Here is a 25,397-nt window from a genome sequence, read left to right on the forward strand (position 1 = left end):
CTGAGCGCTCACAGCCATGCCCAAGGACACGCAAAATTCTTGGATCTGAAGCCTTAAAAATTTTTGTAAAGGCAGGCCTTTAACCTACCCCCCGCCCCCCAGCCGTCAGGTCTTTCTGAGAGAAGTAGAGTAGGTGGCGGCTCTGCACCCGCGCGCCACGCCGCGAGCAGGCTCGGACCGTTGGAGGCTGCGGGACTTCCTCCCTGGACCAGCTCCAGACTCGGCCCGACGCCGTTGTCTTCCGGAAGCTCTCTTCAGGTGGCCCAAGAGGTGGGGGTCGGGGATGGTCTGCCGGGGCTGGGGGTCGTCTCCCTGGAGGCTGGAAGGGCCTGCAAGAAGGTGGAGGAGGGAAGGCGGGGGCTGGAAATCCTGCCCCAATTGGCAGTTATCGCCAAGGCCGGAAAGTTTAAAAAAGAGAGAAAGCCACTGGCCGGGAGCCAGGGCCGGCCGGGCCGCCGGGGCGTGTTCGGCTGGCTAGAGGGGTGAGGACCCGGCGCCGCCATCGCCTCGATCCCTCCCGTGGCCGAGGCTCTGGCCCGCCCCAGGGGCTCCGGGAGCCATTTCGCACATCCGGAGCCTCGGCCTCTGGAAGAGACACCCGCCCGTGGCCTCTATCCCGCCCGTGGCCGGAAAGCCACAGGGGCGGCTGAGTGTCCGGCGCTCCTGCCTGTTCACCTTCCCACCGAGTCGAGCTGGAGACGGCTCTTGGTCCTGAAGCCGGCCGCATCTGTGGCAACGGGTGTGGAGAGTTCCTGGAGCATCTGAAAGCCCGGTACAGACCCAGAAATTGAGGATAGGGTGGGAAGGAGGTGCTTAACGCTGACACTGCGCTTCTTGGATGAGAAGTTGGGCAACGAAAAGATAAACCCAGCCGCCAGCTGGGACTTGGACTTGGCCACTTCCCCCTCAGTTTCCCTCCCCAGCTCACTTTGGTCCTCAGGTCCCTAGGAAAGGTAGGTGTAGGCACTCTTTCCAAAGGGCTTTTGCTCTACCTAGATAACTTGATTTATTGCTCCATGTGGCAAAACTAGGGTGGCAAGCCTAGTTCTAGTTCCAGGTGTCAGCACTTTAGCGCCCACTTTCTGCTGCCTGTTCTGGTCTCCTGGAGGGGGAGTGTGTGGAGCCTTGTGGGGATCCCTGGCCTCACACTGGGGTGTTCCAGTTCAGGGCCATGTGTAGGATGTCAGTGGAAAGACTAAATATGGACCGAGCGATTTCTCAGTGTAGGAGAAACTAGGGTGCAGGCTCCTGGTCGATCGAGTTTCCTAGGTGCTGAGTGCTATCCTTTTACCCTGTGTTGGAGTAAAAGGGCCGAGAAAGCTTCCCGAACTTCTTGGTAATTCCAAATGGCACGGTTTGACCAATACTTGGCTCCTCTCCGCAACTCCAGGACTGAGTTTGACCGTGGCCCATTTTTACTAGCTGTGTGACCTTGGGGGCAAGTTATTTATGGCCTCTGAGCCTCAGTAAGTTTCTTCATTTGTAAGACTGGGAATAATTATCCACCTTTAGGATCAAAGAAGACTACTGGGCACATAGTAGGCCCTGAGGATTAGTAATTGCTTTGAATGACTGGTCAGGTTCCTATAGGTTGCTTCTCCATTTCCTCCTTTCCCTGAGGACACACCCCCCTCCCTCCCACCTGCTTAGGCCAACCTTGGAGGGGACCAACCTGCTGGTTAAGCTCCCCTCCAAGGGTGTTCCCGAGGCTTTTTCTCCAGGTCTGTCTTGGTGGGTTCCTCTTTTCCCTTTGTTACAGTTCTTTACATTCTGGGCTTTAAAGGATTCCATATGAAAAGGCTGGGTTTTTTTTTTTTTCTTCCCCCCCCTTGCCGGAGTGGGATCATTTTTATGGTTAGGAATTGATTCCAGAACCAGTATCTAGGTGCTCTTTGGTTAGTCCTCCCCTCATTCTTTTGGGGGAGGGAACAGCAGCAGCTGGACGAGAGACCTGGTGGGAAGAGGTGAGAGGGTCTGGCCCGCTGTAGAGGCCAGAGGTGCTGTGGTTTGTTTGATAGGGATTAAGTCCGGATGTTATGAGGTCTCAGTGTGGTTTTCAATAAAGTCTGCCAGGGATTGCTTCTTTTATATCGATATGTATTTAAAAAAATTACTAGCATGAGAAGAAAACCAGACCTGTATGGATCCAGGCCGGTAGTAAGCTACTGTGATCAGGTTTCTTACTCGACTCCCAGAGGGGAAGTCAGCGTTTGATTGAAGCTACACTTGGTTCTTGACTCTCTGGGGATGCCTGCTCTGAAACAGGAGCCCTCCCTTACTCTCCCCCACCCCCCCCTTCCCTTCTTCCCCTAAAAGCCTTTGTGCTGAAAGAGCTTCAGTAGGCATGAATCCCTGGTCCCTCTCTAAAGAATGCCTCCCAGCCTTTGCTGACATTGTTTTGCGAACAGTGGGTTTTACCAGGCCAGCAGTTTTCCCCCCATCTTAGCTCACTATTTTAGAGGTTAGAGTATGGCCAGGATGTGCCCAACTGCAGTGCTTTCCAGAGTGTGTAGCCAGGACCTTGCCTGTAATTCTGAAGACACCTTAACCTTTACCCTTAGGTGCGCCACCCCCCCACCCTCCGTGGAGGGGGTGGGTGGTGAAGGTGGGGAGAGAGAGGCCAGGAGATTGTTGTGGAGGGTCTGTTTGTTTTCTCCAGCCTTGGGCTGAGGGGTGGAGTGGGGCGAGTCAGTCCGTTCCAGCCTTGGGTCTGATTTAAAACTTGGTTTAATTGGAGAAACTCTTAGGCATTTAACAGTTCTGTACAAAGGCAAACTTGAAATAGCTCTAGGCCTACGTCATTTAAGAAAGAATAAATGAAGTACAGAAATGTCCAAACTATGTAAATCCTAGAGTTGTCTGCCCTCCCATAAACACATGACAAGTGCCAAGGCATTTCCAGTCAAAACACCCATGGAACCAGCAGCCTCCATCCTTTGTATTTATTATTTTATTAACAGCATTTTACACAGCATTTAACAAGCACAGCCTGCCTGCTTTCCACCGCGGCTCTCAGCGGACTGAGGGGTGGAAAACAGATGAGGGTGGTGAGAAGTGGGCTCTAGACGGGCAGGGACAAAAGGAGCATTGGGGGTTCCTTTCGTCTGGCCCCAAAGAGAAGACAAAGTCCTGCTTTGGAGGAGGAAAGTTGGGCAGATGTGGTGTGTCTAGTCTGCACTTCGATTCCAGGTGTGAGGCTGGGTCTGCCCTCCCAGTACGCTGCCCATCAGTTATTGGTGCTTTTCAGAGACTAAGTATTTGTCTGCTATCCTTATTCTATATCCTGGTAGAAAGTTTATAACGAAAAGTAATGCCTTTCTTAAGTCATAAAATGAGCCTTGTATGATTATTTAATTAAAATCTATTTAAGGACCGATTAGGCGTGTAATTTGCGCTAATAATGACGATTATGGAAATGTTCGACTTAACCAAAAATCATAAAGGAGACATTCTGATCAGTGGGGCGACCAGTCAGGATTCAGGGGCTTGGACAGTTTTCCAGAAACACAAGGGGGCTGTGAGCTGCAGATGGGGCCAAGCTGCGTTTCATCTGGGACACGGTAGAGAGGGCTGCAGGACCCCAGGCTGGCCCACGCTTTGCTGAGCAGAGTCTGGGAGTCTGAACAACCTTTATTCCCTGCGGAGGAGATTGGGGGGGGACTGCCCCGAGCCACTAGCTGGAGGAGGAAACTCAAGAGAGAGAGCCGGTGAACCCCACCGAACTCTGCTCGAAATGGCTGTGTTCTCTTGCTTTAACAATCAGCAGCAACACACGCAGCACTGCCTTGGCCAGCCTGGGCTGGAGCCCGGAGGGGTTGGGGGGAGGGGGGGTCCCTTGTTCCGGAGAAACCTGCCAGCTGCTGGGCTTGGTGCGAAGGCAGCGAAGGCAGACACAATACTGCTGTTGTTGGTTTGATCTCTAACTGTGGATTGTTAGTCTGGCTTTAACTATGTGGTAAGGGGGGAATGTGAAGGCTGTTTACAGCGAGTGCAAATAATGTGACAGCTGTTGGTGCACGGGCAGCGCTGTGCCTCCCCGGCGCTCACACAAAGCGCGCACTATGCAGGCCCACGGAAAGCCGCAGAGGTGGCCGCCACTTGCTGGCCGGGGCGTCCTCGGACGCAAGGCGAGACAACCCTTGGCAGCGGCGCCCCATCCCCACCCCGTGGACACATGGCCCTCTGGCTCCCGGGACCTGGGTGGACGGGCGCGCTGGTTGGCGTTTTGTGGTTTAGGGAACTTGTTAGGCAGAGGTGGCAGGAGAAGGTCTGCAGGGTCATGAGTGTCAGCTGTCTGGAGGGGTTGCCTGGGGCCTGGGGCCTCAGCGGCTTGTGACAGGGTTGTTAAGATTTGGGAAAATAACTTTCCGCCCTAAAGCAAGCCTGTTGGAAAGAATGTATTATTAACTGAAGGCTTTCTGGAAATTGCAGAGGCTCTGAAGGCCGTTGTTCTTCCTCTGAAATGGCCCTGTTATTCAGACAAGTTCGAGAGACAGGCGGCTGCTGTATTCTATGCACTGGGCCCTGTTTCCTGGATTGGCAACACCAGTGTGTAGGTTCAGGACCCAAAGCTTTGGATTACCTACGTCCCTTTGCCTTGCTGTGTTTTTTTAAGAGCGCACTTGCCTCTAAGCTGCAGGACGCCACTGTCTTCAGGTCTGCCCACAGCGCCACCCACTCTGTGACTTAATCAACTAGATAGATGCCCACAGCCGCAGGCCTTCCCTGGTCCTCTGCCAGGCAATGCAGGGAGGCGCCAGGGTGGGAGGCAGAACAGTTGGTGGGTGGCAGCCATATCCCCCCCCGCACCACCACCCCCACCCCCCCGCCAGAGGCCGGTCCTGGAGCCCAAGCTGGCAAGGGGCATGGATGGTCAGGAGGCTGGGCCTGCCCCTGGGCTGTCCTGGGGCCAGCTCCCCCCCCACCCCTGCCTCAAGTTTGAAGCCTTTGGGGCTCTGGAGGATCATTCAGAGCTGACTTAATTCTATATCCTGCCCTTCTGTGTGACTTGGCCTCCTGGGTGTACAGCTTTCGGGATATCTGCAAATGATGATTTCATCCCCCCTCCCACCTCAAACCTTACCCCCCCACCCCCCGCCTGGAGTTATAATGTGGACTTCTACATCTAGTTGGGTTCCCTAGTGGGGAGCTGGGAGATACTTCTGGAATGATACATGAACTTCGGTGCCAGTTCTATAAATTGGTCTCTTTTTATGACGTGTGCCATTTTCTGTAGGAATGTTGCTTGCAAAACGAGTTTCGCCTTGGAGGAAAGGCGGAAAGATAAACAAGCCTGCAACGCCAAAACACTGGCAGTCTTTCCCTCCTTCCAGCTCTCTTAAAGCAGCCGGGCTGTATTTCCAGGATTAGACTCGTGCTTGTGAGGAGGGACTCTGGTTGGCTTTTTTTTTTTTTCCCCCAAGCAAATGCAAATTAGAGAAAAATAATTTTCTTTCAACGATATGCAATGTATTAGTCACTTGTTATCGTGCTCCGAGGCAGGCCTCATTTGCGCGTCTGCCAGCTCGCTCACATCTGCTCGGCGCTGTTCGGGGCATTTTAACCTTGGCGGTGTCGTGTCTAGTCCCACGGATCAAGGAGGAGTAATTAAGCTCTGAACAGCTACAAAAATTCACGGGCCCCCACGTCTACTGCAGTTTTCCCACAGCTTTGTTTGGGGCATTCTGGTTCCAAGATTGAGTAGCAGACATGGGGTTCCTATTGTTCCTTGTTAAGAAAGTGGGAGCCCCTGTCCTCCCCTGACCCTCATCCCCAGTCTTCCCAGGACTCCCAGGCGGCACACAATCAGCAGGGAATCAGGGTGCAGACTGCGGGACCCTGTGTTTTCTGCATCTTTTATTTGTAAAAAGTTCCTTTGTGCTTTCTGTGTGTACTAATGATAGCTGCTGTTAATAACCTTATGGATCGGTTCTTCTGCATTTGCCTCCAGGTTGGGGGAGACTCCAGCTGGGAACCCAGCCCTGTAGGGACCCCACTGGAGGGGGTGTGGGGTGGGGGAGGGGTGTGGGTTGGCAGAAGGAGAGGAATAAGGATGATTGATTGCATTCAACCTAGGTTTCCTGTCCTGGGCTGCTGCCTCCTGTGGGGGGACACCCGCTTCCAGGTGGGGCCCCTCTTGCATACACACATGGTTGTTGTGTGTGGCACCACCGTGAAAGAAAGTGAAAGGGACAAAAAGCCAAGGCATGGCGTCGGGGCAGAAGGGGAAGTTCCACAAGCCGACCGGGGTGGGGGGGTTGCCCCATGGCTCTGCTGTGTGGGAAAGGGAGTGTGTGGTGGGCAGCACTCCCGGATTGGCAGCAGCTCTCCAGGTTGGTCCTTGCTGGTGCCCTCCCCCCTCCTCAAGCCCCCAGCCCCCTTTTACAGTTGGCTGCACTTGGCTTGCGTCTTTCAATCAGGGGAGATGGGGGGAAGCATCCATGGAGAGCAACACTCCAGACTGGCCAAAGGGAGCCCAGGACGATGGCCGCTGGGGTCTCCAGTGCCCAGTCCCCTGGTGAGTTCCACCGCACATTCTGGGTTCTCCGTGTGCCCACCCAAAGTTGCTTTTTGTCGAGATTCAGTGGCAGGCGCCTGGGAAAGGGAGAGCCCAGAGATGCGCACAGGCGAGGTGTGAAGCGGGGTCTTGGAGGGCTAGTGGAGAGAGCTGGAGTTCCTGGAAGGTTGGGCGGGGGCCGAGGGCGGGGATGTGTGCTGGCCACTGCCCGACGCAGGGACCTGGCAGAGGAGCTGAGAGGAGCCCGCAGCCGCACGGGGTGTGTGTGCGGTGGGAGAGAAAATTCCTTTGTTGCCGACCTATCGGGCCAAGACGCGGGAGGGGGCGCCCCTCCCCCACCACCCGCCGCCGCCACCGCCGCTGCTGCTGCTGCTGCTGCTGGCCAAGTTCACTCCTCACTGCCCCGAGTGGCTCTATCCCGGCGCCCTGGGGGAAGGCGGGGAAGGTGCTGGGTGTTGCAGGTCAGGGCCTGCCGCGAGTTTCTCATTCTCCCCGCCCCCCACTCTCCCTTGCTAGCCCTCAGCAGTGCTGTCTGTTACTAATGCAAAACCTGGGGCAGGAGTGGGGATGCCCCGGAGGCTTGCAGGGTGCATGGAGAGATAACACCTTGGCAGGCAGGATCACTCCTCCCATTCCCCCTCACCCCAACTTCAGCACCCCTGTACAGGCTGGAGGACCCAGCCTGCGACCTCCTTCCACCATACCCCTGGAAACCTGCAACCTTCCCCTGACCTGGGAGGCATCCTTGGGGTTCCCCTCTCCCCACTGTTACACACACTGGGGAAGATAACCCAGGAGGACTCACCCCAAGGCCTCACACCCTGGACCACTTTTTCTCAGCTCCCACATCCAAGCAGCCCCCCCATCCTAAAATAGGAACTTCTTCACCCCTCCCTTCCTTGACACCCATAGAGAAGTGCCTGTGGGTGACTCAGTCTGGGCTTGGAACAGCCCCAGGAAGGGCTCCTGTGCTGCGAGCTTCCATGAAGGCCCCTTGCCCTGCTGAAGGTCACCCCTCCCTGGCCCCTCTGTGTTCCTTCCTCAGTCTCCCCACCGCCACAAAGGAACCACGCAGCCATTCTGGGGGTTTGTTGCATAGTATGTTTAGTGGAGTTAGATGCTGTTTAATGGCATTAGACTGGGCCTGCACCAGCTATTGCCAGGCAGAACTCAAGTCCTGAGTGCAGTTTAATCCTCTGAAAAACAGGGTGCCAAATATTTACAGATGAGGGCACCGAGGCTGAAGAGGTTCAGCCACCTGCCCAGAGACAGGCTGTGAACGAGAGAGCGGGAAGGCAGTGGTGATTGTGCTTTCAGCGCATCCTCCATGGAGAACTGGCCATGCAGTGAGAGAGTCCCTTTCCCCACAAAGGTCCCCAGCCCACAGACGACCATGGCACACGGCATGCTGCCTGGGGTCCCTGATGTCCACTCAGTCTTCTGGACCAGGTGCTCCCCCAAACCTGTCCAGACCTCCTTGGCCACTGACTGGAAAAGTGCCTGATGGATTAAGGGGTACCTAGTGAGCGAGGCCCTGGGAAGGGGCACTGGTGGTGGTGGCATAGAGTGGGGCCAATGTGGTGGTGCTGCTTCGCATTTTGTCGGTGCCACTTGACAAGCTTGATGTGCAGACTTGAACCAATCCATCCGTCGCCTCGAGGGCGGAGGCAGTGGAAAGTGGCCCGGTGCCAGGAGGAGCGTGGTGGAGAGAAAGGAGAGGTGCCAAGAGTGGCCCAGTGCTGCCCCCCTCCCTGCACTCAGGCTGGCCTCTCAACAACCACGGCTCCTTCCTTCCTTGGCACCCTGTCTGTTGTCTGCCAGGGGAACTCGGCCTTAAAGGAAAAAAAAAGTTCTCTCCTTTTCCTCGGTGCATAATGGTATCTTCATGGCAGGACTTGGCAGACCACTGGTGGTGGGGTGCAGCTCAGGGCCCGTGTTCCCCCATGTGTCTTTTCATAGAGTGCCAAGGTGCCCCCAACTCAAGGATGCCAAGGTGGGAGTGACAGCTCCTAATCGTAGTCCCTCTGACCTCTTTCTGTCAATCAGGCTCTTCTCCCCAGTGTCCAGGCCATGCTGGGGGTAATCATAACTTGACTCCTGGAGTAGATGAGGGCCCAAGTCTGTCGAGGGAGACTCAAGCTCTCCTGTGCTTTCACTCAGACGCAAAGCCAGAGACCTCCACGCGGGGTGGCTGTTTTGTCTCTCCCAGAGCTGGGTGTTCAGCAGGCAGCCACCACAATTCCTGTCTGTTCTTCCAGAAACCAGACACTCTTGTCTCCTGGGCTGACCCCTTCTCTGGGCCACCTTCCCTCTATCCCTCTCCGGCATCCTTGCCCCTTCTCTCCTCTACTGGAAAAAAGGATTAAAACCCAGAGCCAAGGTATAGCTTAGCAGCTTGCTCTGGAAACAGGTTGGTGCTTGTAAAGTGCTTTTCATGACTGACTTCACACATCTTGGCACTGCCAGAAGCATAGCCTGCCTGTGGAAGACCAGGCCGGGGTGGGGTGGGGTGGTCATTGAGAAATAAGGGTGAATGCACATCTTATATATAGCAGCACAGCCTCTGCTCTCTTTGTCATCCAAATCACATCGTTTGCCCCCTTCACCGTGACCCACAGCCAAGGGTCAGGGAAGTCACTTTTGAAGAACTTTTCCTCAGTTAAAAAGAAAGACCTCATCTCTCCAACAATTTCCGTAGCTCTTTCTAAAAGTGGAGTGGGGTGAGCATGACTGCCTATCTGCCCCATCTATGTGTCCCTTACCCCCAAGATCCCCTTCGTCGGTTCTCCACCCCAGAGAGATGGGGGGAGGCGTCCTTCAGTGATGGGGGGTGTAAGCAGTCTGGCCTTTGCCCAGGATGTGGGCTGTTACTCTGGAGAAGGGCCTCGCGCCGGGCAGGGCCCTGGCTCGATGGCCCTTTCTGCGCAGCTCCATCTTTGGCCAGGAACCTGAAGAGTTAAAAGTCTTTAGCTCGTTGCAATGAAATTATGGCTGGCAGTGGCGCCGCTGTTTGTTCAACAGACCTCCACTTTTAAACAGTTCACAAAAAGTTCATGGGGCAGCTAAAGATTATAAGAGAGAGAGAGTGTGTGTGGGGGGGGTGTGTGTGTGTGTGTGTGTGTGTGTAGGTGTAGTCAGCAGGATCCAATACTGGGCCTCACCCCTCTTCCTCTCACCCCCACCCCTGTGACACTGGACCGTGCTCTGGGCCTCAGCCCTCCATCTGATCCTGTGCTGTTCAGAACACTTCATTCTGATGCAGGGTGTTATTTATCTGTGCAGTATTAATACTGAAAACCAGACGAGACCTGGAGCGGGGGAGAAGCTTTGAAAGCACTCTGTGATCCCAGGTTGTCTCTTCTAAACTCTGTCCACCTCACCCACTAAATTCAGGCTGCCCTTTCCAAAGAAAAACCCTTTCAAGGGAAGGGGGCTGCAGGCCCTGGGGGTGGGTGAAGGGCTCGGTAGGGTGATTGTGGCAACTGCCTTCCTATTTCCTCAGTCTGGTGCTCAGAGGCCCTTGTCCCCAGGTGACAACTAACAGAAGCTCTTAGGAGGCAGCTGGTGTAACTTTTGAAGACTGGAACACCAGACGATCGTGGCTTCAAGGGCACACACGCTTCTTCCCCTCATCCTGTTCTTAAGGGTTTGATAGAGGGACCCTTTGGTGTAAGGTCCGAATTTCATCATGACACGCAGCCAGGACACTTGCACTGAGGAATGTTGCTCCACCTTCTAGATTGAGACCTGTCTTCCTTTTGTTAGAAGGGGTGGCAGGGGTTAGAGAGGGGACACACTGTTGAGTGAGCCTTCTCTCGTGGTGGCCTACCCCCAGTTTGATGTGCACGTTTGGAACACAGAAGAACGGCCTGTGGACCCCCTCAGAACCTTCCTCAATGCCTGCATCCGACTGAGTCTGTCTTTGGGGCGCTGTAGCCAGCCTCCTGGAAATGTCCCAGCTTGCCTGAAGAAAGGGACACTTTGTAGACAAATAACCTCTCCAGGATCCCACCAGGCTGGACACACAGGGAGATTGCTGTCTCTCTCCCAGCTTTATTGTTGAGCTCTAACTATGCATGGTGTGTGTCTGCACGCGTGGCTCTTGATTAACAGACGGTGTTCTATGTATAGGGGCTGATGAGGGATGCTGGTGGACAAAAGCCCGAGTTAGGACAAAGAAACCCAGAGGGATAGCCTGGCTTTGGGATTGGGGTCTCCCAGGTGCTCCCCAGTCCTAGTGGCTCCCACCCAACCAACCTGGCAGTTAGCTCCCTGTGCGAAAGTGTAAAAGCAATCATTTGCATATTTTTCCCTGCTAACAAAGGAAATGTGTCGACTTAGGGAACATTTGGGCTTTCGGAAACTGTGGGTGGGTGTGTGAGGGAGGAGAAAGAAAAGTTCCCCCATGAGCTGCACACCAGGGATTTCACACTCAGGTTTGGGTCCCGGTGTACAGAGGCTGTGGCTGGGGGGTGCCTGGACAAGGCAGCGTGCGAGCTGGGGGAATTGCCGAGGGCCATCGGTCCCAGGCATTAAAGGCTCCCCTACTTATTAACCCAGCATTTAACAGCAGGATATGGGCTGAAGCGCAGTCAAAAGAAACGGCTCAACCTCCAAAGAGCAATTAAAATCCTGCACGAGGATAAATCACGCGCCGTGATAATCCTGTTAATAAAATGCAGCTTGTCCTGACCCTTCACTCATGCAGCAAACTAGAATGTGATGTGGGTGGGGGTGGTGGGCAGAGAAGGTAAGGAGGGGGGAAGGTGCCGCCTCCCCCTCCCTCCTTCCCAGTGGATGGGAAATGGGTGGCTTTTGCCCGCTCCCCCAGTGCCAGCGGCTCGCTGCCGGAGCCCAACAGCCCAGGCTGCTAAGACTTCTGCGCTCGCTAATGATTTTTGTCCCCAGCGAGCAGGCGTCATTGAATTACTCAGCCGCCTCCCTCTGCAGCTCCCAGGCCAAACCACCCAGGCAAAACCACCCGGGTTTGGGGCTTAATCTAATCTAGGGCTCGGGTGGGGTGGCTTGCCAGCCCACTGACACTTTTTAATCCTCCACCTGTAAGTCGTGCACACCACAGCCCTGGAAATGAGTCGTGGTTTGGGCTGCCGCACTGGACTGCCGTGTCTTTTATTCCGCCCCCACCACCTCCGACCCGCTCTCCCCCATCCTTTCAGCCCCAAGAAGAATCAGTGTGGGGCTCCACGGGATCCCCCACCAGCCGCTTTTTATGCAAGTGTGTTCTCCAAAGGCTGGGAAAGGGGAAGGGAGAATGGCAGGTGCAGGGTGCCATGTGCTGTACCTTGACTGATGGGGCCCCAAGGTGCTGGGCCGTCCACATCCCCGGCGCCTCCTGCTAGGGAAGTTCCATCCCCTTCCTTGAACCCCTGGGTCAGGCGTACTCCTTCACTCCCAGCCGTCTGTACAACGTCCAAGCAGGCTCTACCTTCCCGAGTGTGCATTCCACACTCCATATGAATTTGCCTAGAAAGAGGGTTTCTCTCATTCCCTGTTTGGCTCTTTTTCATTCAACCTCCTGGGATTTTTTTTGTTGTTGTTAAACAGACTAGACGCTTGAAGAAAAGCTGCCATCCAAGAAGACGACATGCTTTCAGCAACCCCCCTGTATGGGAACGTTCACAGCTGGATGAACAGCGAGAGGGTCCGCATGTGTGGAATCAGTGACGACAGGTGAATGCATGGGTCTGGCTGAGGCCTGGGGAGCATGCGGGTCCTTCCCTGGGGCTCCTAAGCAGAGCCCCCCTTCACCTCCTCACAGCCAGAGTGGGCCCAAAGGGGGGTGGTGGGGGGAGATCTCCTGCCTAGCTGGCAGCCCTTGATTTACAGTTTTAACAGGCAACCCGGCTCAGCGAAGCATTGCCGCCCTTTAAGAGATTAGCCCCTAAAGCGGCCTTTCAGTGCTCTTTCGTCCTTAATTTATTATTTCATATTTATGAAGGAGAATTAATCCCAGTCTATATGCTGCTTTAACTCTAAATGTCAGGAGTGTGGGCCCAGGTGGATCGGCATTCGATGTGCTTTTAAAACAAATAGTTTGCTCAGTAATAAATGGGGCAAAAGCCACCCTTCATTTCATGGAAGCCCAGGGTTTCTCCAGATCCTCTGCCGCCTATTTGGCGAGGCCACCGGCTCCTGGTTTCAGTCACCCAACAGTTCTGTTATGCTTCCTAATCAGTAGTTTGGGAGTGTGGGGTAGGGGCAGCTAAGCAGTAGATAATTGAAGCTGCTCTTCGGGGTAATGATGAAACTTTGCTCTGCTGTTTGTCAGCGATTTTATCCTGGGGATTTGGAAGTTGGCACCAAGCACTTTCTTTATCGATGCTCTCTGATAACAAGTCTCAGGGCAGCCACAACAGCCTGGCACAGATGTGTGGCCTCTTCCTCTGGAGCGGCTAACATTTGTATATTTGTGTGTATCCCCCATCATTTTGATAAAGGCCGTCAAATATGGCTTCATTATCACCATGGAAACCAGTTTCATAGGACGTGGTGCCTAACTTTGGGGAAAAGTTTTGAGAACCTGTCCTCCTGGGTAACACAGAAATGGTTGACATGGCTGGCCCATAGACTTTAGCCTCCAGGTCTGCCCTTTTGGCTTTGGCCATTGTACCCACACGCCTGTCCTCCGGTGGAGCTTATAAGGGTCTGCTCGGACTGCAGGGCCCAGACAGCCCTGCCCAGCCTGTGTGGAGAAACAATCGTGAAGGAGACATAGTTGTGCAGAATTTCTACCTTACCCAACTCAGGGACATATTTGTGATTTCGCATCCCCGTTCCCTTGCCTTGCTTTGGTTTTTTTCCCAGTTCGATTAAATCACCATTTGGGGATAACTTTCAATATGGGCCATGGGGGAGGAATTTTTGGTTTTTTTAAGGGCAGTTGGGAAAAAAGAGTTTTTAGAAACTGGCCTGTTCCGGGGTAATCTATGAAAGATACATTAAATGAGGAATGTTTTCATGAAGTTGGTATGTCCTTTTAAATAGGAAAATTCCCGTAAATGATGGTGACGCTTCAAAGGCCAGACTGGAACTAAGGGAAGAAAATCCCTTGAACCACAACGTGGTAAGAGATTAATGGCTTCTGTTGATGTGCTATCTGAGTATCAGTGATCTGTAATCAATCGTGCATTCATTTGCATACCATTAAAGGGCCTTTGGGGGGCTGCTGGAGAAAGCCTAGGCAGTGGGACAAGGCTTCACCCAGTTTCTTCCTGGCTTGCTTTCTTGGCTGCGCTTGCCATTTATGCCCTAATATCCTGGTGACTGGTGGGATCCGTACCACCTTTTCCTTGATAAGCTATGTGCCCCACCGGCGCTCCCAGCTGGATAAATTTCTAGCCTCCAAGTAGACCCTGAGGATTTACCTTCCCAGTAAAATATGAAACAGAGCCATCTTCAGACACCAGAGAGAAGAAGTCGAAAGACACAACTGCAGTTTGACCCATGGCCTCTTTATTGATTCGAAATGAGACAGCTCAAGTCTTCTGTTCCTTGCTGTCCCCCTGAAAGATTGGGGTTTTTTTATTATGTTAAATAATGCCTCCACACATCTGGGAAAGCCCCAGTGAACATCACCCCACCCCATCCTGACTGGACCCAGGGAGGGTGAGTCTGAGATCTGTACCCCACAAGGTCGGTGCTGAGAGCAGTGGAGTTGGTACCACCTCAGTTGCAGCGAAGAATTTTTGCTGAGAAGGTGGATTTTCCAGAGTTAATAGATGACTGAATTAATGCAAGGGCCTCAAGTCTAAAGGGATCATTTTATGTGCTTCCAGGATACTAGTCGGACAAAGGTGAGAAGGCAGGCAGAGGAGGGTGCTGGATAAGGGGGGAGGGGGCCACGGACCTTGTGAAGCCTTGCTTTTTTAACCCTTTCCGCTCAGATCTTGAGGCTGATATCCTACTGAGCTAGTCTGTGGTTTCTCTTTGGGATGGGCTGCTTTGGAGGCACATCCTTGGTAACACCCATGTTCTTCTTGTATGAAGGTGGATGCAACCACGGCCCATCGGATCGATGGCCTGGCAGCGCTGAGCATGGACCGCACTGGCCTGATCCGGGAAGGACTGCGTGTTCCCGGAAACATCGTCTATTCTAGCTTGTGTGGACTGGGCTCAGAGAAAGGGCGGGAGGCTGCCACAACCACTCTAGGCGGTCTGGGGTTTTCTTCCGAAAGAACCCCAGAGATGCAGTTCAAACCGAATACACCCGAGACGGTGGAGGCCTCCGCTGTCTCTGGAAAGCCTCCGAATGGCTTCAGTGCTATATACAAAACACCACCAGGAATACAAAAAAGTGCTGTCCCCACGGCAGAAACTCTGGGCTTAGACAGGCCTGCCAGTGACAAACAGAGCCCGCTCAACATCAATGGTGCTAGTTACCTGCGGCTACCCTGGGTCAATCCCTACATGGAGGGGGCCACGCCAGCCATCTACCCTTTCCTTGACTCGCCAAATAAGTATTCCCTGAACATGTACAAGGCCTTGCTACCTCAGCAGTCGTATGGCCTGGCCCAGCCGCTATATTCGCCAGTCTGCACCAACGGGGAGCGATTTCTCTACCTGCCGCCACCTCACTACGTCAGTCCCCACATCCCATCGTCCCTGGCTTCCCCCATGAGGCTCTCGACGCCTTCCGCTTCTCCAGCCATCCCGCCTCTGGTCCACTGCACAGACAAAAGCCTGCCCTGGAAGATGGGTGTTAGTCCTGGGAACCCGGTCGATTCTCACTCATACCCCCACATCCAGAACAGTAAACAGCCTAGGGTGCCCTCCGCCAAGGCGGTCACCAGCGGCCTGCCAGGGGACACGGCTCTCCTGTTGCCCCCCTCGCCTCGGCCTTCACCCCGAGTCCACCTTCCCTCCCAGCCTACTGCGGACACCTACTCTGAATTCCACAAGCACTATGCCCGGATCTCCACCTCACCCTCTGTCACCCTGTCAAAGCCATACATGACGGTCAGCAGCGAGTTTCCCGCAGCCAGGCTCTGCAGCAGCAAGTATCCAAAGGCTCCAGAAGGAGCCGAAAGCGCCCAGCCAGTTCCTGGGCACACTCGGAAAACAGCGGGTCAGGACAGAAAGGATGGCAGCTCACCTCCTCTGTTGGAGAAGCAGACGGTTACCAAAGACGTCACCGATAAGCCACTAGACTTGTCTTCTAAAGTGGTGGATGTAGACACTTCCAAAGCTGACCACATGAAGAAGATGGCACCCACCGTCCTGGTTCACAGCAGAGCTGGAAGTGGCCTAGTGCTCTCCGGAAGTGAGATTCCGAAAGAAACACTATCTCCTCCAGGAAACGGCTGTGCTATCTATAGATCTGAGATCATTAGCACGGCTCCCTCGTCCTGGGTGGTGCCTGGGCCAAGTCCTAACGAAGAGAACAATGGCAAAGGCCTGCCGCTGAAGAACAAGGCCTTGGACTGGGCCCTCCCGCAGCAGCGCAGTTCTTCGTGTCCCCGCATGGGCGCCACCGACACCGTGGTCACTAATGTGTCCGGCTCAGTGTCCAGTGCCGGCCGCCCAGCCTCTGCATCTCCAGCCCCAAACGCCACTGCTGATGGCAGCAAGACCAGCAGGGGCTCCGTGGACACCACACCGTCTGTCATCCAGCACGTGGGCCAGCCCCCGACCACGCCTGCCAAGCACAGCGGCAGCACCGGCAGCAAGGGCGCCAAAGCCAGCAACCCAGAGCCAAGCTTCAAAGCAAATGAGAACGGGCTCCCACCAAGCTCGATATTTCTCTCTCCAAATGAGGCGTTCAGGTCCCCACCAATTCCCTACCCCAGGAGTTACCTCCCTTACCCAGCACCCGAAGGCATTGCCTTAAGTCCCCTCTCCTTGCATGGCAAAGGCCCTGTCTACCCTCACCCGGTGTTGTTGCCCAGCGGCAGTCTCTTTCCTGGGCACCTCGCCCCAAAGCCTGGACTGCCCTACGGGCTGCCCACAGGCCGGCCGGAGTTCGTGACCTACCAGGACGCGCTGGGGTTGGGCATGGTGCATCCCATGTTGATACCTCACACACCCATTGAGATCACTAAAGAGGAGAAACCAGAGAGGAGGTCCCGGTCCCATGAGAGGGCCCGCTACGAGGACCCAAGCCTCCGAAACAGGTTTTCCGAGATACTCGAAGCTAGTGGCACCAAGTTACATCCAGAAGTCACCACGGACAAGAACCTCAAGCCCAGCCCTAGCTGGAATCAAGGGAAGACCGTTGTTAAGAGTGACAAGCTTGTCTATGTAGACCTCCTCCGGGAAGAGCCCGACGCGAAGACTGAAGCCAACACATCCAAACCCGGCTTCACAGCTGAGAGTGTCGGCCAGAGCACTGAGCCCAGCAAACCCCCAGCTGAGCCGGCCCTGCAGCCCCACCGGGATTTCGTCACCCTCAGAGACGAGCTGGGGCGCATCAATGACTTCCACGACGCCTATGCTTTCAAACAGGCTCCAGGCCAGTCAGTTTTCAACTTAAGCAAGGAGAATGTTCCAGCGGGAACCAACAAGGAGAATCTGGCAATGCCGGTCTCCACTCCGTTCCTGGAGCCGACCCCGGGGAGCGATGGCCCTGCGGTCACTTTCGGGAAAACCCAAGAGGAACCCAAACCATTTTGCGTGGGCGGTGCCCCACCGAGCGTGGACGCCACCCCCACCTATACCAAAGATGGAGCCGATGAGGCAGAATCAACTGATGGCAAAGTTCTGAAACCAAAGCCATCTAAGCTGGCAAAGAGAATCGCCAACTCTGCTGGTTACGTGGGTGACCGGTTCAAGTGCGTCACTACCGAACTGTATGCCGATTCCAGTCAGCTCAGCCGGGAGCAGCGGGCATTGCAGGTGAGCCCCCCACCCAAATTGCAGGAGCCTGACCAGTTGTCAGTTTTTTTTTGTTTTGTTTATTTTTTTTAATGTTCAAAGAGGAAGGGGGCGGGGGTACTAGAGCAGGACACCGGGCAGATTTGATTAATGAAGTTTATGATAATATAATTTTTTGAAATGTATCCAGTAAGGGAACATAAGTGGATTCTTGTGGATTTTAAGCAAACTCCACTTGAATGCTGATAACGGAAGTTTTAGAGGATGTCTAAAATACTGCATGACATTGACGTATCAATTGCTTTGATTTCTCTGCCGTTACTTTACTGTACGTTAACAAATAAATCTAACAGCACTGCTTAGAATGCCTTACGTGATACTTGGTGGAGGTGTGTAGCCGCCGCATGTCTGTGAGATTTGTGCAGTTTTTCTTTCACCAAAAAAAGAAAAAACAACAAAAAAACCTCGATTAAAGGGATAGAGTATGTATTTAACTTGCTAGTGAATGATAGATGTTGTCTAGGAATTTCCTTAAGATATTTTACTTTTAATTAAAAGCTAAATAAAGCCAAATTGTTTTGCAATGTTAAGAAAAAAATTGGTTTATGCTTATAAAAATGGATGAAGTTATCTAAATGATCCATTGAGTGCCCATTTTAATTACATAGATGGAAGGATTACAAGAGGACAGTATTTTATGTCTACCCGCTGCTTACTGTGAGGTCAGTTCTTCAAATTTTTATTACTAGAATCTTACATAAACTTTTTGAGTTAAATTTCATTTCCAAATATACAAAGGGAAGTTTGTGGGCCATGGTCGTCTTTATTCATTGTGCATTTGTTTTCTTTTCTGTTGTGTTTTTTGTTTTGCTTTCTTTGCGTTGTGTTTGTTTTGTTTTATTTACCTTCGAAAGAGAATGTCTGTCTCTATGCCAGTGTATGTATGGCTCTACATACACACCGCATATATCTCTACACACATATGGCTTTATGAATACAGAGTGTGTGACTGCTTAACATATAGACACTCTTATATTTGTATCATTAACTTTTAAAATATCTCAGTTGTATCATAAAGTGTGGTTGGTTTTGGGCAAACTTTTCTTGGAAAATACTTTCCTTTAAGGTAAGGCCAATGAAGTAGCTTTGATGGTAAGGTGTTTGTTTTTTTTTCATCTCCATTCTCTTCCTAGCGTGCAATGATGCGCTTCTCAGAGTTGGAGATGAAAGAGCGAGAAGGTGGCCACCCCCCAACCAAGGACTCCGAGGTGTGCAAATTCAGCCCCACTGACTGGGAAAGGTTGAAAGGAAGTCAGGACAAAAAGCCAAAGTCGGTCGCCCTGGAGGAGGCCATTGCCGACCACAACAACAGTGAGAGATGTAAGTGAACCCCAGTGGCTTGTGTGTTGTGCCATGTTGGTGAGAACAGGGCGATTTGGCTGTTTTATACATGAGGCATGTGTGAGACATTGTTTCCTGGGATGTGTCTCCTTTTCCAGAGAAACACTGGTCCCGTAGTTAATGACAATGTAATATAATAGAGCAGAGGAATGGCGATGCAAGACCTCAAGCGCAGCAAATATTTTATAGCAGGTAGGGGTATGGGTTTTTGGTAGCAGTGGAATGAATGACACTTGCAGCCAGAGCCAGACCTTCCATAGCAATGGTCTCCTCTAGTAGGAAATGGAACGTCCTCGTCTTCTCTCTCCAAAAGCAGAAGTTTTGCTAAAATGGGATGAGGGCTGATGAAGGCACCAGCAAGATGAGCATAGTTATTTTCTGTGGCAGGTTTGTTTGCAGCCATTAGGAGTTGACAGCACACTCCAAGGGCATGGGATAAACATGTTTATCACACCCCACTAGACAGGGGGTGTCTTATGTTAATGCAGGCAGAATTGGAGAGAAAGCTAGGGCTTGCCTTGGGTCACTGCTGTCCCAACCACTGCTCCTCCACTGGGGTTGACTTCGGGATGTATTGTCAACTTCCTGAGCTCAGGAGGTGTGTTGGCGGCCAGTGGAGGTCTTTCCCTGTTTTCTTCAGTGTGCGTGCTTGGGGCCTGCAGCCCACTCCGGACCCCACAGACCTCACCAGTGATGGTGAATGAGGGCATGAGGTGAACATCGAGGACAGGGTGGGTGCAAAATCCTCCTGAGACAGGACGGTTGGGGATGGTGGGCACATTTGGAAGGTCTGGGTCCTTGGTGGGAACGGGGTGATTCAGCTCCCAGCGCTGAGGGAGTTGAGAGGAAGCAATACGCTTCCGGTGGCTTGACATTTGGGTGGCAGCTGCTCAGAGAACGGGTCTGTCTAGCCATCCTTGCCAGCCATGGATCTCCGGGCCAGGATTCTGGGTGAGCCACACCAGGACCGGCTGGTTCTGCATGGTCTCGAAGGGTGCTTCTCTAGGGAGGGGAAGCGGGGTCTGCCTGTTCTGGGGGGATGGTGAGGGAAGCTGGAGGAAGGGAGCAGGAAGTTAGCTCGCTTGAGTCTTCTTGCCCTTTTTTCCAGCAACATGGCCAGACCCAAGGTGGCCAGTACCCCTCACATCTCCGTGGCTTTACTCCAGCCTTCTTCCCAGAGAAGTTAATGTGTCTTTCCCCATCTTGCCTGCTGAGCCTCAAGACGAGGCTGGTGGGGAGCAGGGCCTGAGCCCCAGTTGATTTGGAAAGCCACCTCACCAACCCCCCACCCCCGACTACCCACTCTGAGCTCAGGGCGTGGGTTTCTTCTTGGAGCACCCAGGACATGGTCCAGTGAGTCATTGAATCACTGCCACCATGGGAGGGCAGGAGGAGGGTTGGGGAAGGTGAGGAGCTCCGTTTGCCTTCTGGAGACTTGTGGTTTGTAGTCGGTTGAGAAGGTTCACCTAATTAAAGGAGCCATTGTCCTTACTGCCGCCTCCGAATCCACAGCACAGCAGGTGTTCAGTCCATTCAACTGGAAATTAATGGGCCTTCCTGTCCTTGAACCGTCTTATCTTGAGCCCATGCTGGCTCAGAGGGTCCTTCTAATGGGTGTCAGTGTGGTTGAGAGCCACAGAGTGAGCATGTGGGAGCTGGGATGGGCTGGGGTCATGAGAGGTCCAGACGTCTCTGTCTGCCTTCCCCCTCCTGAAGTAGCCTCCCCCGCGAGTGACCAGGTGCTTCTAAGATGGTGGGGCTTGCAAGTGGCTTGTTCAAAAAAAAAGTGAATTAACTTGAAAATACAATGGCCAGGATTTTCATTTGTTATGATCACTGTTCTTTATGATCGCAGGGGTGGCTGAGTTCAATTTTATTTTGGAAGTTCACCAAATGAGTTTGGAGGTTCCTCAAACTGGGAAGTTCATTATCGCTAGGAACCCTCAGTGACATTTGAAAATGGGGTGGGACAAGGAGGTATTGGCCCCTTCGTTCTCGAACTTGAAATGACCGCCTGCAGTGCCTGGCCAGAAACTGGAGGAAACCTCAGTCAAGGGGCTTCATGAAACTTCTTAGCTCAGGGAACTTCTCTTCCATATGAGCATCTGCACATTTGTAAACTAATTTGAAACAGAGATTCCCTAGGCTTCCTCTGTAGAGGGTGTAAGTTTTAACAAGGTTAGCCTTTACTGGCAGTGCTATACTTAAGCTGCAGAGAAGGGGATTTCAATTGTGGGGAGCCCTCCAACATCTCAGAGCCCTCCCACCTTGTTTAGGCCTCACCGGGCATGGCTCCTCAATGGTGAGGGTGCTTTGTTGCCACGGTGACTTGTAAATGTTGCTATGGTGATGCTTCTCTGAGGTGATGCTATGGCACAACCATGATAAATTATGGGATATATGTGTTGTGAGTCATATGACCACACTGCAGGGAGCAAGTGTTAAACCTCAAACAACACAGCCATGTTCACACCTGCTTAGACTGGGTGACCAAGGGCCCATGGCTTCCCACTTTTAGGAGGACCAAAAGTAGCAGTGATGGCCAAGCCTGATGGTTGGGATCCCCATGTATCTCTCTGTCCATCTCCTTTACCCTCAAGGGTCATCCTCTGGGTCCTGTGTAGTCCTGTGGTTAGAACAGTGATTGAAAAGCTCCAGGTGACACAAGAGTCTCTTCCCCCATAGGTGGTGGCCATGGGTATCTTGGCCAGTCAGGCTGGATGTCCTTCAGGGTTCTTCAGGGTTATTATTGGCCTGGGTAGGGTCACACTAGCATAAGGTCTTGCGGGGCCTTAACTGAGAAGAATTGAGATCTTTGCCCTGAAAGACTCGGGCACTGGGAGAGGGAGACTGGATGGACCTATTTGGGGAAAGATCCTCTCACCTAATGGGGAAGAAAGCAACTAAGCGATGTGCGTGGGGGGATGATTTCAGTGAGCCCTGATTTGAGCAGTGGAAATTTCCTGAGTAATAGTCCAGGATGAGGAACCACGGACATTATCATGGGGTCCCTGGGGACAAGGACCATTGGGAAGGTCAGGTGCAGGAGCGCCCTCCCTAGCTGAGTGGGTATGGTGGGCATGTGTGTGGCGCACTCTTGGTCCTGGTGAGTGAAGGGGTGCCCTCTGCACCCAGGCAGCTTTTACCAGATGGGAAGCCTAGAGGAGCCCCCAGGAAGGGTCTGACTCATTGGGGTGCACTTACTCTTCGAGGAACAGAAGGAAGAGCTTCCACGGTCACTGCCTGCCCACACCTGAGAAGCTGTCATCATAGATCCCCCAAGTGGTTTTCTATGGGCAAGAAATACTGGCCTTTTGTAGCCAAAGATATAAAGTAATTTCACTGTTAATGAAGGTAGCTGGCCTTGAGGGTGAAAACTTAGATGGAAAACCTTCTCCCTGAGCCAGATGCCTCCCTAGATGGATTGAGACTGTTACAGATACAGGGTTAAAATGTAGTAGGTGAAAGTGGAATCAGAAACACTGAGGGTAGACAGCTTCTTCACGTGATTGGGGACATCTCAGATGGGCAGGGCCCCACACTGACGGCATTCGCTGACATCACCCAGTTACCTCTCCTTCCAAACCACCGAGTTGGAACCATCTTTCCTAGCTAAAGTAGGTGGGGGGGAACTCACTTTGAATGAACTTTAAAATTGGACATGGGGGTTCGTAAAGTAGCCGTTACACTTCTCCATGGGTCTTCTTCCATGGGGCTTTTAGGAAAGGCTGATTGGACCAGAGAAGTCCAGTGGTGTAACCAGGAGGGCTCACCTCTTAAGATAGCATACATTTCAGGCCTGAAATTCAGTCTGCTCTGAAAATCTTGGCATCTTTTGGTTAAAGGAATTTTTCCAGCCTTTCCTTGTGTTTCTGAAGCCCACCCACAGGAGGAGGCTTGCAGTAACACTCCCACTTTACAACTGAAGGGGGCCAAGTTGTAAAGAGGTGCTGTTCCTGCCAGAGTGGTTCAGAGGGTCACAAAGCAGCCAAGGTGAGAGTTGTAGCACACCCTCTTCCCAGGCCCTCAGTGATCTGGACTATATCCCCCATGAGCACAGGCCAGGAGTCTGGGATTTTTCCTGCTGCCATGACAGGAGACCCAAGCAGTTGAGGTGATTCCACCATCCCTTGGCAAGGGTAGACGGGGAGCTGTCCCACCTTGGGATGCCCTTGGAGAAAAGATCAATGGGTTCCAGCATTGAGAACACAGGCCAGGCTAGCCAAGGCCGGGGTGAAATTTGTCCCCACAACTGACTGCCATTAAATGCTGAGAATGCCCGCGCAAGAGAGGTTGATTAGGGGGCTAGCCAGCTGGGCAGAAGTGTTATATATGGGAACATGAAGAGTGTGTCTATGATTTCATCTAAAAGATGTGCTCAAGGAGCATAGCTTAGGTGTTAACGGAAATACCAAAGTCATACCAACCCACCCCCCACCCCGGGGTGATGGTCAGGGTCATCTTAGGGGAACACAATCATTATGGAATTATTTGCATGCTAGGAAAAAATACGATCAGCAATGCAATCAAACTGTTCTTTGGCTGGAGCAAAAGTGAGGAGTGATGTGAGGCTGGGATGATTGGAAGAAAAGCCCCAAGTGGTGCTAGATTGAGTGGAAGGAGCCGAAGCAGGCAGGGCTGGGGTGTGAGCGGTTCAGCCCCCAGTGAAGGGGGTGGAGTCTAGTCTTTGGAACATGGAGGAGTGCCCCGTGTGCGCGCGGCTCCCCCCCCCCCCCGCCCCGTTGGTGGCAGTGAAATGCTTTTCCCCCCAGTGGTTGTGGAAAGAGGGCACAGGAACTTGTAGAGATCTGGTTGAGTTCTTTGAAACTGCCCTTCACCTTTGTACATACAACAGGAAGCCTTGCCTTTGGCTTTGCCAGGCTTCCTCCTCCCTTGGTCTCCAAGCCTCCCACCATTCTTGCCCTGTTCTCTTCACCCTTGCCCCTGCTGACCCAAGTGAACATTGGTTCTGTCCCTGTGGGTGTGGCATTTGGGGGACATTTGGTCTTTTTATTACGTCGTCCTTTTATTTCAAAATAATGACCTCAGCAGCTGTTTCCATAGAGACGGGTAGCTCAGCCCTGGCTTAAGCTTGCTGCGGGCTCACCTACTCGCAGTTGGTAAAGGTCCAGGAGGGGACCTGAGTGCCATCAAAGTTGACCAACTGGGAGGTGGCTGGCAGGCAGTTCTCTCATGTGCTTATAGAAGAGTGATATTGATGCCTCATCTTGACTTTCTCCGACCTCAACTATGGACACGGAGAAGGGCAGTAGTGAGTGTCCCACACCCCTCATTTTCTGGGCCGAGTATCTTCAGGTGCCCTTCCTTTGGGACATGGTCTTTCCGAGGGTCTTGTGCTTCCAGCACGGGAGGCCCCCAGTCTCCAAAGGGGAGGGTCTGTTGGTAGCAGATTACCTCGGGCGTAGGGATCCGACGCGTAGGGATCGCGCCGGCTCCCCAACCCTGCCTGCCTCGTGACCTCTGTTCCTTCCTTCCCTGTTGTTCTCCCTGCCCGCCCCGACAGGCGATTATAGTGCCGGAAGCAAACACGACCCCTTTGAAGCCCCAGACGACAAAGATGTTTCCGTGGAGAAATACTTCCTGGATCGGCAGCCGGTGAGCGATCCCTCCGCCGACCAGGTCACCCCAGACATGCCGAACAGCCCCACCCTCCGGGCGGACAGAAAGCGCAAGGTCTCAGGGGACAGCAGCCACACTGAGACCACTGTGGAAGAGCTCCCTGAGGACCCGCTGCTGAAAGCCAAGCGAAGACGGGTCTCCAAAGGTGAGCTTGGCCCGGCTGCCGGCCCCACAGGGCACCCAGGGGAAGTAAAGTCCGGGGGTGGAGCAATGGAAGGTTCCAGTCCCACCTTGGAGCCCTGGGGCAACCCACTCACACCTCCCCCGTCCCAAGCCAGGTACAGGAGCCCAAAGATGACCAAAGGCAAATAGGCCCCCCTCCCGAGACTTGGTGACAAGTTCCACAGTGACCACACCCCTCCCCTCCCCCACCCCGGCAGTGATGTATAAGACAGTTTCTTCCCCGCCCCAGGGGGCTTTTTGATTAATTTATAGTTATTTCTCCATTAGATGACTGGCCTGAGAGGGAAATGACAAACAGTTCCTCTAACCACTTAGAAGACCCACATTATAGTGAGCTGACCAACCTGAAGGTGTGCATTGAATTAACAGGGCTCCATCCCAAAAAGCAACGCCACTTGCTGCACCTTAGAGAACGGTGGGAGCAGCAGGTGTCGGCAGCAGAGAGCAAACCTGGCCGGCAGGGCAGGAAGGAAGTGACCCAGGCAGCTCAGCCTGAGGTTGCCGCCCAGGGCAATAACATCTCTGAAGAGAAACCTGGCAGGAAAAGGGCAGAAGCCAAAGGCAACAGAACCTGGTCGGAAGAGTCCCTCAAATCCAGTGACAGTGAACAAGGTATGCACGGGTTGTTTTGGGGGGGTGGGAGGGGCTCCTGGAGGTTGGGTCACCTGCCCTCTGTGGGAAAGGGCCCTGGAGGAGACCTGAGCTCCATCCAAGTTGACGGAGTAGCATGTGGCAGGTGGGGAGTTCTCTCCATGAGGTCCTTTCAGCGTCCACACTTCCTTCTCGAATATACCGTGAGGAGGGAGCTCCATTTCCTGGGCTGCAC

At 53.2% G+C, this 25,397-nt stretch overlaps 1 protein-coding gene across 14 annotated transcripts in view; it reads left to right on the forward strand.

The window, feature by feature from the left end:
- BCOR (BCL6 corepressor) overlaps window positions 1-25,397 on the forward strand; it is a 118,972-nt gene that overhangs the window by 81,037 nt on the left and 12,538 nt on the right. For 9 of the 14 annotated variants that reach the window (XM_070784383.1, XM_070784379.1, XM_070784378.1 and 6 more), the window contains exons 2-8: window positions 12,083-12,208; window positions 13,523-13,601; window positions 14,525-17,368; window positions 18,016-18,069; window positions 18,541-18,727; window positions 24,273-24,533; window positions 24,839-25,183. In XM_070784383.1, coding sequence (XP_070640484.1) covers window positions 12,123-12,208; window positions 13,523-13,601; window positions 14,525-17,368; window positions 18,016-18,069; window positions 18,541-18,727; window positions 24,273-24,533; window positions 24,839-25,183 — 3,856 coding nt within the window. In that variant the 5' untranslated portion in view covers window positions 12,083-12,122. The remainder of the gene's footprint in view (window positions 1-12,082; window positions 12,209-13,522; window positions 13,602-14,524; window positions 17,369-18,015; window positions 18,070-18,540; window positions 18,728-24,272; window positions 24,534-24,838; window positions 25,184-25,397) is intronic. The other 5 variants (XM_070784387.1, XM_070784389.1, XM_070784388.1 and 2 more) reach the window with 3 other exon arrangements.

This window comes from Bos indicus, chromosome X, assembly GCF_029378745.1.
Source record: "Bos indicus isolate NIAB-ARS_2022 breed Sahiwal x Tharparkar chromosome X, NIAB-ARS_B.indTharparkar_mat_pri_1.0, whole genome shotgun sequence".
Lineage (NCBI taxonomy): Eukaryota > Metazoa > Chordata > Mammalia > Artiodactyla > Bovidae > Bos > Bos indicus.